Source organism: Spodoptera frugiperda, chromosome 19 (genome assembly GCF_023101765.2).
Source record: "Spodoptera frugiperda isolate SF20-4 chromosome 19, AGI-APGP_CSIRO_Sfru_2.0, whole genome shotgun sequence".
In the NCBI taxonomy this organism is placed as follows: Eukaryota; Metazoa; Arthropoda; class Insecta; order Lepidoptera; family Noctuidae; genus Spodoptera; species Spodoptera frugiperda.
Genome location: NC_064230.1, coordinates 3427201 through 3439663, shown reverse-complemented (window position 1 = coordinate 3439663; position 12463 = coordinate 3427201). Strand labels below are relative to the sequence as shown.

The following is a 12463-nucleotide window of genomic DNA, read 5'->3' as shown; positions in this document are numbered from 1 at the left end:
ACCTATTCACTCGGGCTTTGAAGACACCCAGGTTATACCCATCAGGTGTTGGAAAATACAGTATTTAGTCACAATTATGGACCCTGTCGGGCACAGCAAATTATAACATTCGTAGGAGAGAGGAAAGTGTCCTTACTACGTATTTGCTTTACGTTTAAAGTAATCGAAACGTGAGCGCGTTCGGCGCTCTGATTGGTTGGTACATTTACGCCAGCCAATCTCTCAAACTACCTTTGTTCCAATTAATTTCGTTTTAAACGCAGTATGTGTAGGAATTCCACGCGAGTTCTCAGAAAGTTATTATAAAATACATTACATTATTATAGGTATATAAATACCACAAGAGTAGGCAATCGGTACATTTCAGGTATTCCCCGTATTCTTTTAAGTGTGGGAGAGCCATGCTTCGGCACGAATGAGCCGGCTCGACCGGAGTGATACCACGACCGAGCAGAAAACCGACGTGAAACAACGCTTGCGTTGTGTGAGTGAGGTTACCGGAGGCCCAATTACCCCCTGTCCCATTTCTCTAATACCCGATTCCTCAACGACCCTTAAATTCCTAACACCCAAAAAGCCGGCCACACACGTATAACGCTTCTGGTGTTTCAAGTGTCCATGGGCGGCGGCTATTGCTTACCATCAGGTGATACGTCTGCTCTTTTACCGGCTTATTCCATAAAAAAAAAAATTGTGAGAGGCATTCTTCGGCACGAATAGGCCGACTCGACCGGAGTGATACCACGGTTTTACAGAAAACTGACAAAGCATTGGGCAGGGACGATATTTTTGTGTCAAGGTGCATAACCATATTATGTCATCTCCTCTTTATACTTGCTTGATCACATTCAAGTAACTTTCGTGAGACATACTAAATTACTCGAGTCGTTTCAAGAGTTGCTAGAGGCTCATATTCATGAGCAGCATTCCGCGACACACGACGTGGTGATTGTCGCGCTGCTACTAGTCGAGTTCCTCGTCAAACAAATACGTGAGTAAGCCGATAACATAATAATTAATCAAGTATGGTTTCGTTAAAAAGAAATACAAATACATGAGTAACTGTTTACTAGTAAGTAACACGTTTGTATGAACACCTATTTATTATGCAGATGTGAGTATGAATCATAGAATCGTGATACACTAAACATCTGTATGAAGTTGTTATAAAAACAATGTCTGATAGCAAACGCAGACTTATACGTAAGCCAGTCGGTATTTTCTAAATCAGTGGTTCAGAGCAGACGTATCACCTGATGGTAAGCAATCGCCGCCGCCCATGGACACTTGAAAAACCAGAGGCGTTACAAGTGCGTTGCTGGCCTTTTAGGAGTTAGGAATTTAAAGGTTGTTGAGGAATCGGGGATTGGTAAGATTGGGAAGGGGGGAATTGGGCCTCCGGTAACCTCACTCACACAACGCAAGCGTGGTTTCACGTCGGTTTTCGGTGGTTTCATTCCGGTCGAACCGGCCCATTCGTGCTGAAGCATGGCTTTCCCACACTATAACTTAAATAAAAAAACTAACCTTTCTTCGAAGACTTGACAGCTGCCAAACCGCCATCTTGATTCTGCGCGGCCGCCGGCACGACCAACACCTGATTCCCTTCTAAAAGCTTCTCCTTCGCTTCATCGCCCTCATTCTCCTCCATCACCGACTTAACTGGAGTAGCCATTTTGTTGTAAACGTGTTCAATTTAAAAAACTTTGGCCAGTACTCATAATATTAAGGTTCGATACATTGGAATGTTATATACTAAGTTATGTATATGCTTGCTACATAATACTATGTAGATGTCAGTCTTGTTTCATTGGCTGGCTTGAATCTGTAACAATTGATACGTAGTTTTAGTTAGTAGTCGAGAAATACATTGTTTTAGAAAGGACAGGTTGATAAATGATATTTATTTCTGCAAGTAGGTTATAAAATAACACTTTTACACGTCAATATTTCAAATAGCTAGATGAGGCCGGCATTTCCTATCCCACTACTCTGAGAAGAAATGCCGAAACAAACTCAGAGGTCATAGTCTCTTTTAAAGTCCAGACAAAATCAATTAAAGATGTCGGAGAACCGTGCAAGTTGATTCTGTAGTGGTCTTTTGAGGAAAGAACCACAACAGTTTGAGCGAACCTGTTTAGAAGGCAGTACGCATGTGTCAGTTTACAATCAGCTCAGCTAACGACTGTTGCTGAATGATCCGACGAACAATATCAACCAAAAGAACATTTGGGTAGGTCTCGTAAATGCTCATACTGTCAGAATACAATTAAATAAAAATGATATGTCTTATTAGTATGATACAAATGAGATAACATGTTTAGTTGGCTGCCTTTCAAATTGTAACGAAGCATATTTTTTACCATAAAAATCGAGCAGACGTATCACCTGATAGTAAGCAATCGCCGCCCATGGACACCCGAAACACTAGAGGCATTACAAGTGCGTTGCCGGTCTTTTGGGGGCTAGGAAAATATGGGGTCAGGATTAGGATTGCTAAATAAAAATATAGAATATTTGATGTGAAATATTTAGTCATACAGTCTTGCTTGTTCTCAGATCTCCGTACGGTAGTAACAGCTAAAGCCGTGTAACATCGATTAACAATTTTACACAGTACTCACGGAGTATTCGCTTAAATACCGTCTCGCTCAGAAATCTCAGTGTATCTACATGATTACACCTGTTGCTAGCTTGTCGTTATATCCAGAGGCGGATTAGAGTGCTTTTCCACCAGAGATGTGCTATGCAGCTATGCTGTGCTAAGTTCTGTAATAACTGCGGGTCTGCGGACGGCGAGTAGGGGCAGCTTGCCGCCCGACTCAAAGAGCCATCAGACCACCACAGATGGGGTCCAGTAGGGCTGATGCCTGATCCGGAGCTGCGGATTACCTAGCGGGTTTACCAGGGTTCCGGCTCGAAAAGCAGGAGTAGGAACGGGGTGGTTTTTAAAAAAAAAAAAGTTCTGTAATATCTATGAGGACCATTAACTTAACAAAAACAAAGGAAAGATACAAGACAACTTTCAACTTGACCTTAACCCATAAATACTTATCGCGGCAGCTCACAATCCCGCGACTTCCTCGAACTAAGTAATTAGTGTAATCAGCCAACATTACCAATCGCTGAGAAGGTCTCTCGAAGAGGAAACTGTTAATGCTGATTGCAGAACCAAATTAGAATTGAATGCCATAAAGTTTCGGTCTATGCGAAGCGGTAAAGTAAAATAGGTTGAGGAAACCTGGACTTAAAATGTCAAGTTATAAGTTTGCAAATCGCGAATCAAGCATGGTAAATAAGGCTCATATTCCTTAGGAGAAGAGAACTTCGCTCAAGTATGGGACAGTAAAAGGCTAATGACGATGATGTGTTGTTGCGTATGGTGACTTGACAAAGAGGAATAGAACAGAATCAAAAGTTTAGTAATAAGGGAAATAACCAAGGCGAGAGATGTGGTCAAACAAAACCTTTTTTTATGGTATAAGCCAGTAAACGAGCAGACGGTGATCCGTCTCGACGTGACGGTGATCACCTGATGGTAAGCAATCTTCGCCGCCCATGGATACCAGATACACCAGAAGAAGCATTACTGGCCTTTTGGGGTTAGGAATTTAAGAGTTGTTGGGGAATCAGGGATTGGGAAGATTGGAAAGGGGAGTAATTGGGCCTCCGGTAACCTCACTCACACAACGTAAGCGTTGTTTCACGTTGGTTTTCTGCTCGACCGTGGTATCACTCCGGTCAAGCCAGCCATTAGTACCGAAGCATTGCTCTCCTACACTTACTCACCATTTTATTTTCATACTCCTTCAAACGATTACCAATATCATCCACTTAAGTTACATCAGCTAATCGGTTCAACTCTAGAACGCTATAATTATACCAAACGTCCTATATTCGAGTTACACCCACTACCACTTCATATTGGTAGCGACGATGGGGCGTCATATCACTTAACGACCAAAGCTATTTGATACTACATAAACAGCTGAATGGGTCTGTCTTTAAAGGATGATGAATGAAGCTTTAGCTAAAGGCTTTATTATCAAGGGTAATTAAGCGTTTTATATGATTATACGCCTTTTATTCTACGAAGGTATATAACCTTTTTTGATGGGGAAAATTATCCTTTTACTGCCTTGGGTGAGGCGAGAGGGAAGTGTCAGACTCTTACTGACTAAAAACCACCACATTCCTACTCTTGCTTTTCGAGCCGGAGTCCCGACGAACCGTTAGGTCTTCCGCGACTCCGTATCGTAGTGCTCTAATGGCTCTTTGAGGCGCACGCGAAACTTTACAAATGCCGGGAACATGCTAGGCAGTCCGCAGCTCCGGCGGACGCACAGTATGCCTTTTTTGAGGGTGGAAAATCATCCAAACAAAGGGAGGCGAAAGGGAGTGTCAGACTCTTACTGACTAAAGACCACCCCGTTCCTACTCTGGCTTTTCGACCCGGAGCCCCGGGTACGCGCTTAGCAGCTCCGAGCCGGCAGACAGTAGGCTTTGGTTTCCTATCTTAGGTAGGTTCACATGTAAACAGCAGCTCATGTAAAGAGATTCTCCACTAACGGTGAAGAGGTAAATGACCGCAAAGAAACTAGGCACACAAACAACTGGTGGAATTCTTTCATTATTTTAATATAAATATAAACGAACAAATATTGCCAAGAACATTACAATGAATCCAGTAGGTAAACATCGACAGCGTAGTGAAAATACGGCCGTATCATTGTTGGTGTGGAGTACAAAGAAATGATTGACTCCAGTTTACAATTACTGATAAAAAGTCGACAGACTGCGTGATAAGATAATTGTACACTTTATCGGGGGAAAATAACGGAATGATGTAATTGTTTGAATTAAAAAAATATGCCTATTTTATATCAAATACGTGGTTAATTATAGTTTTAAGATGGTAACGCACTTATAACTCATCTGGTGTTTCGGACGCGGCGCCGGCGCTGCTATATTTGTTCAAGACACCATGGTGGTTCAACCAGTCGCCTCACCGTGGTGTCCATAAGTTACCAAACTTACATAAGTTACTATCATACAGACACCAAAGTCGCAACACCACATTGTGACTGTAAGCAGGAACGGGGTGGTTTTTATTCAGTAAGAGACTGACACTCCCTCTGGCCTAAGGCCTCGGCCTCGAATTTTGCGGGCAGCGGGGCGGCGGCGGCGGCGGCGCGGGGGCGGCAGGATCTTATGCGTAAAATCAAATGGACCGGTTTTCGAACACAGCGGCGGCGGAGCGGCGCGGGAGCGGGCAACGAGCGGTGCACTCCAGTCAAGCGGTGACCGCCCGCGTTGCGCGTCTGCATTAGGTATAGTATAGTGTTGTGTACCTACATTTTTTTGTGACGTATCAAAATGTCCTCGGACGTGCAAGAGCAAATGATTTCGGCAATCTTTGAGAGGACACCCATATGGAACATATAATTTTTCTGCTGGAGATAAACCTCTAAATCGTTTTGGATTAATTCTAGACTCTAAATCACTCTTGATAGTTTCAAGAATATAGTCAAAAGTTTGTACACTCATTCTGGTGTAGTCGTAGAATTTGTCGGGATTTTGTCTCTGTTCTTCATAATTTCGATAAAACTCGCCATTTATTTTCCTTGCCCTATAGTAGGTATCCACTTCTTCTTTTGCCCACAGTAAATCGAGCGTTAGGAATAAATTTAAATCAAAAAGATGTTGTCGCCGTTTTTCACACATTTCGTTCGCTAATAAAAACAAATATCTCGACAACACAACCACGAACACAACACTACACCGCTGTAGTGCCGCGCGATCTGCCCGCTAGTTTCGAGAACGGGTCCGCCGCCGCCGCCCCGCTCCCGCGCCGCCGCCGCCGCCGCCCCGCTGCCCGCAAAATTCGAGGCCGAGGCCTTAGGCCAGAGAAATATAGATGATTTACCCCCCTCAAAAACAGCTGCCCCTGACAGTAACAGAATGGACTTCGAAGAGCTAGCACAGGCAGCTGAATGAGTGAGACGTCATACGGCGTTGTAGTAATTAGTGGTAGCGTAACCAGCATGGATATGCGACCAGTAACATTCTGCGCTGTATTTCAACATTGGTTGCGCAAACAAGTGGACACCAATCTGGTGTCCACTGGGTGATGATTATGTTGGTAGCGGCGACTGGTTGCGCAGCCATGGTGTCACATAGCCCTTAGGCGATCCGCCTTACTATTTTACTTACCTCTTCTGACTAATACAAAAGCGAAAGTTTGTGAATCTGTTTAATACTTAATCACGTCCAAACGGCTGAAAGGATCAGGACGTTTAGAACAGTGGTAGATTACTATCCGGAATAACACAACTACTTTTTACCCTACGGAAACGCGGGCGAAGCTGCTGCCATAAGCCAGTATTCATAACAAAGATATGTATGAAATGAGTCACATCTTAATTGGAGGAAGACGAGTCCAATTGGCCGTCATCTACACGAAGCAATCATATCATAAAGATGATTCGTTTGTTTTGTTAGTTAAACGCAATGCGTCTAATCCGATCTAACTCTCTTGTTGTTTTATCAAACATGATGTATTTAAAGAGGACGTTAAAACTGACTTAGATTAAGACTTTAATCTAGACTAATAAATAAAATTAGAGTGTTTATACCCTTAGCACGAGTTTTTTTTTATGGAATAAGCCGGTAATCGAGCAGACGGATCACCTGATGATGCGTTACGAGACCTGCGAGTGCGTTGCCTGCCTTTTGTGGCCTTTTAGGTACTGATTGTAATATTAAAATAACCACTTTCTACTACATTCATATGAATATACATACGATACATACACCAAAACAATATTTTTGTCTATCTGTCTTTCTGTTTGTTCTAGCTATAATCTCTGAAATGGCTGGGCCTATTTTGACGGGAATTGGGTAACTTCTCTCGTTTAGAGTCATAAATCAGCATGATTTATGACTTAATTAATGAAAGTCATACGAAAAACGACACAGCAATTTCCGTTCTAACAACGCTCAGACAGACAGACAGAAAGGCGAAACAAAACCTTGTTATAAATACATATAACGTGAGAGTAGGTACCTATAGATAACCAGGAAAAAAATATAGGTTAAACGTCAAACAAGCTGAATGTAGGTAAATATTTGATAATACGAATTTATCTCGTATGTATGTACACTTGACATGTTTAATAGCAGGTATTATAATGCTGTTTACATAATTAAAAGCATTCTGTATATTTATGCACGTGTACTCATTAAGGTTATTGGACTTTAAAATAGAAATGATAAGTTTCAAGTTAATTCATCTCCGGAGCTGCGGACTACCTAGCGGGTTTACCGGGGCTCCGGCTCGAAAAACAGGAGAAGGAACGGGGTGGTTTTTAGTCAGTAAGAGTCTGACACACCCTCTCGCCTCGCCCAAGGCGGGAGAAGCCATTGGTAGTAACTAAAGCGGGAGGAGTAATGAGGTGATATTTCCACTTTTAAAAACAGTGGTTTTATTTGTATTTTTTTAAGCAAACGAGCAGACGGATCACCTGATGGTAAGCGATTAGCACCACCCATGGACAAAGTAGTGTGTACTGGTCTCAGAAAAGAGTTAATCAAAGCCAAAGAGCTATAGTTCCCTAAGCAACAGCATTTCAAATACACACGTTCTAAAGATAGTAACAAAACGAAACGATATCTACCCCCATATCTTAAGTAGCGGGTATCATAATAGTATTTTGATGAAGTACATAACAACATATGACATAGAGATACGATCTTATTTATCACAATTTAAGACCATCAAAAACATCCTGTAAAAAACCCAAGTCTCGCAGCTCAGTCTTTCTACCGTCAAAAGTTGTGAGATCCATGTAATACCAAGTCGGTTAATCTATTTAGTGTCTACTTGAAGGACCTTCTGTCTTAAGTTATTACATAAGTTATTATCATGCCAATATTAAAAATATTTAACGTTTTAAACAAATAGATCGACTTGGACATCGCATGAAAACAAAATGAATATTACAATATTATATTAGATTCTTTAGTCTCTCGCGCCTCACGCGATTGAAACTCTCGTTCCTGTTGGTCGCTGGCCCGTCGTGCTGTGTAGTGTGTTACATACTAATAATCAAATCAAGCGATGTCCAAGTCGATCTATTTGTTTAAAACGTTAAATATTTTTAATATTGGCATGATAATAACTTATGTAATAACTTAAGACAGAAGGTCCTTCAAGTAGACACTAAATAGATTAACCGACTTGGTATTACATGGATCTCACAACTTTTGACGGTAGAAAGACTGAGCTGCGAGACTTGGGTTTTTTACAGGATGTTTTTGATGGGATCTCACTTCTTTTTGTAGAGCCTTTATTTTTGATACCATCTATTAAATTTATAACCACCACCAACCACCAACTGCATAAATAACTTTGTAATCCCATATATTTATATGGGATTACAAAGTTATTGATGCAGTTGGTGTATTTGGAAAACTGGACCGAAATTACAAAATATTTAAGTTTTCCCATGATTAAGACACTAAACTCTATATGTATTCCAAATATGAAGCTTCTAAGTCTGCTAGAAGTGCCTTGGACTTTTGATGATCGGTGAGTCAGTGAGTGACAAAATTTAGAAATTTTAACAAGTTGTCATTCTTAAACTACTGGTTCAAATTGACTGAAATTTTAAATATTCCGTGTTTATACAATGCCGGATTAGTTACTGAAGATTCAGGTTTCTTGCTTTATCCTCAACCGAATTATAGGGGGTCGAAAAAGGCCCGAATTGCTTCGAGAAAAGGATGGTACGGCCGTGCCGCTTTTTTTTTGCTCGACTTGGCGGGGGGCCGTGCCCCCAGATAAGTAGCTACAGTTGAAAGCAAAAGCAAAAGCAGATTACGAGGTGCGGACAGTTGATAGCGACGTAAAAACGAAAATTACAACAATTTCAGAATAGGTACTAATGATTTATCGACTGCACGCCGTTCCTACTCCTGCTTTTCGAGCCGGAGCCCCGGTAAACCCGCTAGGTAGTGCGCAGCTCCGGATCACACATTTAATACTTATTCTGAGTTTAAAACAAGTTGTTTGACTTGTGTGCGCAACAAAAATTACTACTAGGTACTACTGATTTATCGACTGCACAGTTGGCGCAGTGGCTGTGCAACCGACTGCCGCGTAACGTGTAGCGGATTCTCGCACGGAGCAACTCAAAACACAAATTGTTGTTTCGGGTCTGGGTGGCATGTGTATGTGAACTTGTATGTTTGTAAACGCACTCACGACCCAGGAGAAAATAATAGTGTGGGGCAACGTTTTTAAAAAATAGAAATAGATTGTAATCAAAAGTAGGTTCTGCCAGCGACTTCGTTCGCGGTCCCGTGAGATAAAAAGTAGTTATTTTGTTATACGGAAATTATATGGAAAGATACGTGATGCGAATGACTTCCATACTATCGATACATCATATACTCGAGCTGCGCATTTTCCTCGCACAGCTACGTAGTTTAGTATCAGTGGAAACGGTCATATAGTTTCACGGTTTAGCTATTACATCTTCGCAGCGTAGCTATGCTACGAACATATCACATCTGGTGGAAGAGCACTCTTAGACATAAATGACATCATCGTTTTCTTTTTCTTCTCCTCTAATAACATCTTCTGATTTGTTTCGTTGCGGGATCCAAGACAGTCATTCATGTCCCTGGGACGCGCCGGACTTCACTGTTCCGGTGTTTTCATGGTTGTATCTACTGTAGATCCTGGTGCACAGGAGTTGCAGCGGTATACGGGAGGTTGTGGCGGGCTTGTCCCAAAAAATTAAATAAATAAATGACATCATTAAATAAGAATAATACTAACCATTATTATACCAATTGCATTTTACTATAATAACTGATAAAATAAATATACTATCACCTTGGTTTACACGATAAAATCGGCTTAAGATAATTTTGTAATTACTATCGCCTTATCTATGTTTTCATAGTAACATATATATAAGTTGTAATGAGGGCGTGGTTTCATGTCAATGAAGTCATTATAATCATGGACAGCCCGTGACAGACCGCTGCTGGTGTATAGAGCCCCTCGAAACTGTGGACTGCCATGCGGGTTTAACGGAGCTCCGGCTCAACGAGCAGGAGTAAGAACGGCGTAGTTTTTAGCCAGTAAGAGTGACACTTCCTATCGCCTCACCCAAGTCGAGAGAAGTCAATGGATGATTTACCCCCTTATAGAAAAAGTTCGGAATATAGTGCCGTAAGTACCGATTAAGGGACTACACAGACAGAGCCGGGCAGCAACGCTCTCGAAACGAACGTATTAAACTGCGATCTCCAATCGTCGCCCATCTACACCCGAAACACCAGAGGCGTTACAAGTGCAACCCGGCTTTTGGAGGTAAAGAATTTAAGATTTTTGTATATCCAGGAGGGTGTAATTGGAACCGATTCAACCTTCGAACATTCACATCTTCGAAAAGAGCGTATTCCTTTTTAGAAGGCCGGCAACTCACCTGTGATTCCTCTAGTTTTTTTTAGATTCCTTCCGTTGATAGCCTACCATCAGGTGAACAGTCTGCTCGTTTGCCCCCTATTCCATAAAAAAATGCACTTGACACTACCATGGTCTGTTGACGTTGAAGTACTTAGTACACACTACACGAGTAAAACCGCAAAGCAAAGGCTAATAAAATCTAATTTCCATTTATCTGTTCACGTGCTAGACACGTAAACACGTACATAATACATTAATATAGCCATATAGGTACTAATTACGTGTTCCCCGTAAAAAACAATTCTTACTGCCGTACTCAGAGTCATTTAATGGTTACTTAACCCAGTCCTACCCGCGCGTGCGGCGTGTCGCGTTCTGGGTGCGCCTCAAAGAGCCATCAGACCACCACAGATGGGGCCCAGTAGGGCTGATGCTTGATCCGGAGCTGCGGACTACCTAGCGGGTTTACCGGGGCTCCGATTTGGAAAGCAGGAGTAGGAACATCGTGGTTTTTAGTCAGTAAGGGTCTGACACTGCAATTGTTTTCGATACAAAATCGTTACTAAAGAATAGTTTAAGTAGTAGTTATTAAATGTCTCTGAGTGCGGCGGTTAGCAACGAAGATACGTAATCAGTCGATTATGTCATTTTTAAAGAGTTTTTGGTAAAACCCCCGTGTAATACGAAATGGGGCGTGGTTACATCATATGGCCAAATTGTTAATTGTGATCACTATCTTCGTATGCCAAGCGTGGAGATTATGGGAAATCCCTAGCATTGGGCTGTTGTTGACAATGTATGTCCTTATTAGGGCTACAAAGTTTATTCCATACTTACTTAACATACTTATTGCAGGACAATCAACGTTTACCATGCCAATAAAGTGATTAAACAATGTTTTCTTTCACTATCTTCCGCGAACGATAAAAATGAAATTTATTATACTTAAAAACCGTAGGATTTTCTCAATTTTAACCGGATTGTTTTAAGGTATTTAAGCCGGTAAACGAGCAGACGGATCACCTGATGGTAATCAATCGCCGCTGCCTATGGACATCGGAGTGATATCGCGGCCTCATAGATGAGAAACCGATGAGAAACAACGCGTGTTTCGTTATGTGAGTGAGGTTACCGGAGGCCCAATTACATCTTCCCAATCTTTCCAATCCCCGATTCCCCAACAACCCTTAAATTCCTAACCTCCAAAAAACCGGCAACGCACTTGTAACGCCTCTCGAGTTTCGAGTATCCACAGGCGACGACGATAGCTTACCATCAGATAATTCGCCTACTCGTTTACCGACTAAGTCGTAACGTTTTATTTTATGAAAAAAGGCGTTATTTCACAAAAAAGTAACAAAAATCTAGTTAAATAGACGAATCTATCTAACTATGCAATAAAATCGACATACCTACAACATGACATTGAGCTGTCAAGTCATCGTGTGATCATTTGACACACACGTTTAAGTGTGGGAGAGCCATGCTTCGGCACTGCTGGGTCGGCTCGACCGGAGTGATACCACGGCCTCACAGAAAACCGACGTGAAACAACGCTTGCGTTGTGTTTCGTTATGTGAGTGAGGTTACCGGAAGGCCCAATTACATCTACCCAATCTTCCCAATCCCCGATTCCCTAACAACCCTTAAATTCCTAACCCCCAAAAAGCCGGCAACGCACTTGTAATGCCGAGTGTCCACGGGCGACGACGATAGCTTACCATCAGATGATTCGCCTACTCATTTACCGACTAAATCATACCGTTTTATTTTGTGAAATAAGGCGTTATTTCACAAAAAAGTAACAAAAATCTAGTCAAATAGACTAACCTATCTAACTAACTAACTATGCAATAAAATCGACATACCTACAACCATGACATTGAGCTGTCATGTAATCGCTGATCAGTGATCACTGAGTTGGCACACACGTTTAAGTATAGGAGAGCCATGCTTCGGCACGAATGGGCCGGCTCGACCGTA

At 41.8% G+C, this 12463-nt stretch overlaps 1 protein-coding gene across 4 annotated transcripts in view; it reads right to left on the bottom strand.

Annotated features, from left to right (window-relative positions):
* The window catches only part of LOC118281055 (monocarboxylate transporter 12), a 122878-nt gene that overhangs the window by 99701 nt on the left and 10714 nt on the right, over positions 1–12463 (bottom strand). For 3 of the 4 annotated variants that reach the window (XR_007706350.1, XR_007706351.1, XM_050700936.1), the window contains exon 2: positions 1528–1825. Coding sequence is in view for 1 of the 4 variants with exons in the window: in XM_050700936.1 (XP_050556893.1) it covers positions 1528–1675 (148 nt within the window). In the remaining 3 variants the exon portion in view is untranslated. Of the gene's footprint in view, positions 1–1527; positions 1826–12463 lie in introns of those variants that run through there. The other variant, XM_050700938.1, reaches the window with a different exon arrangement.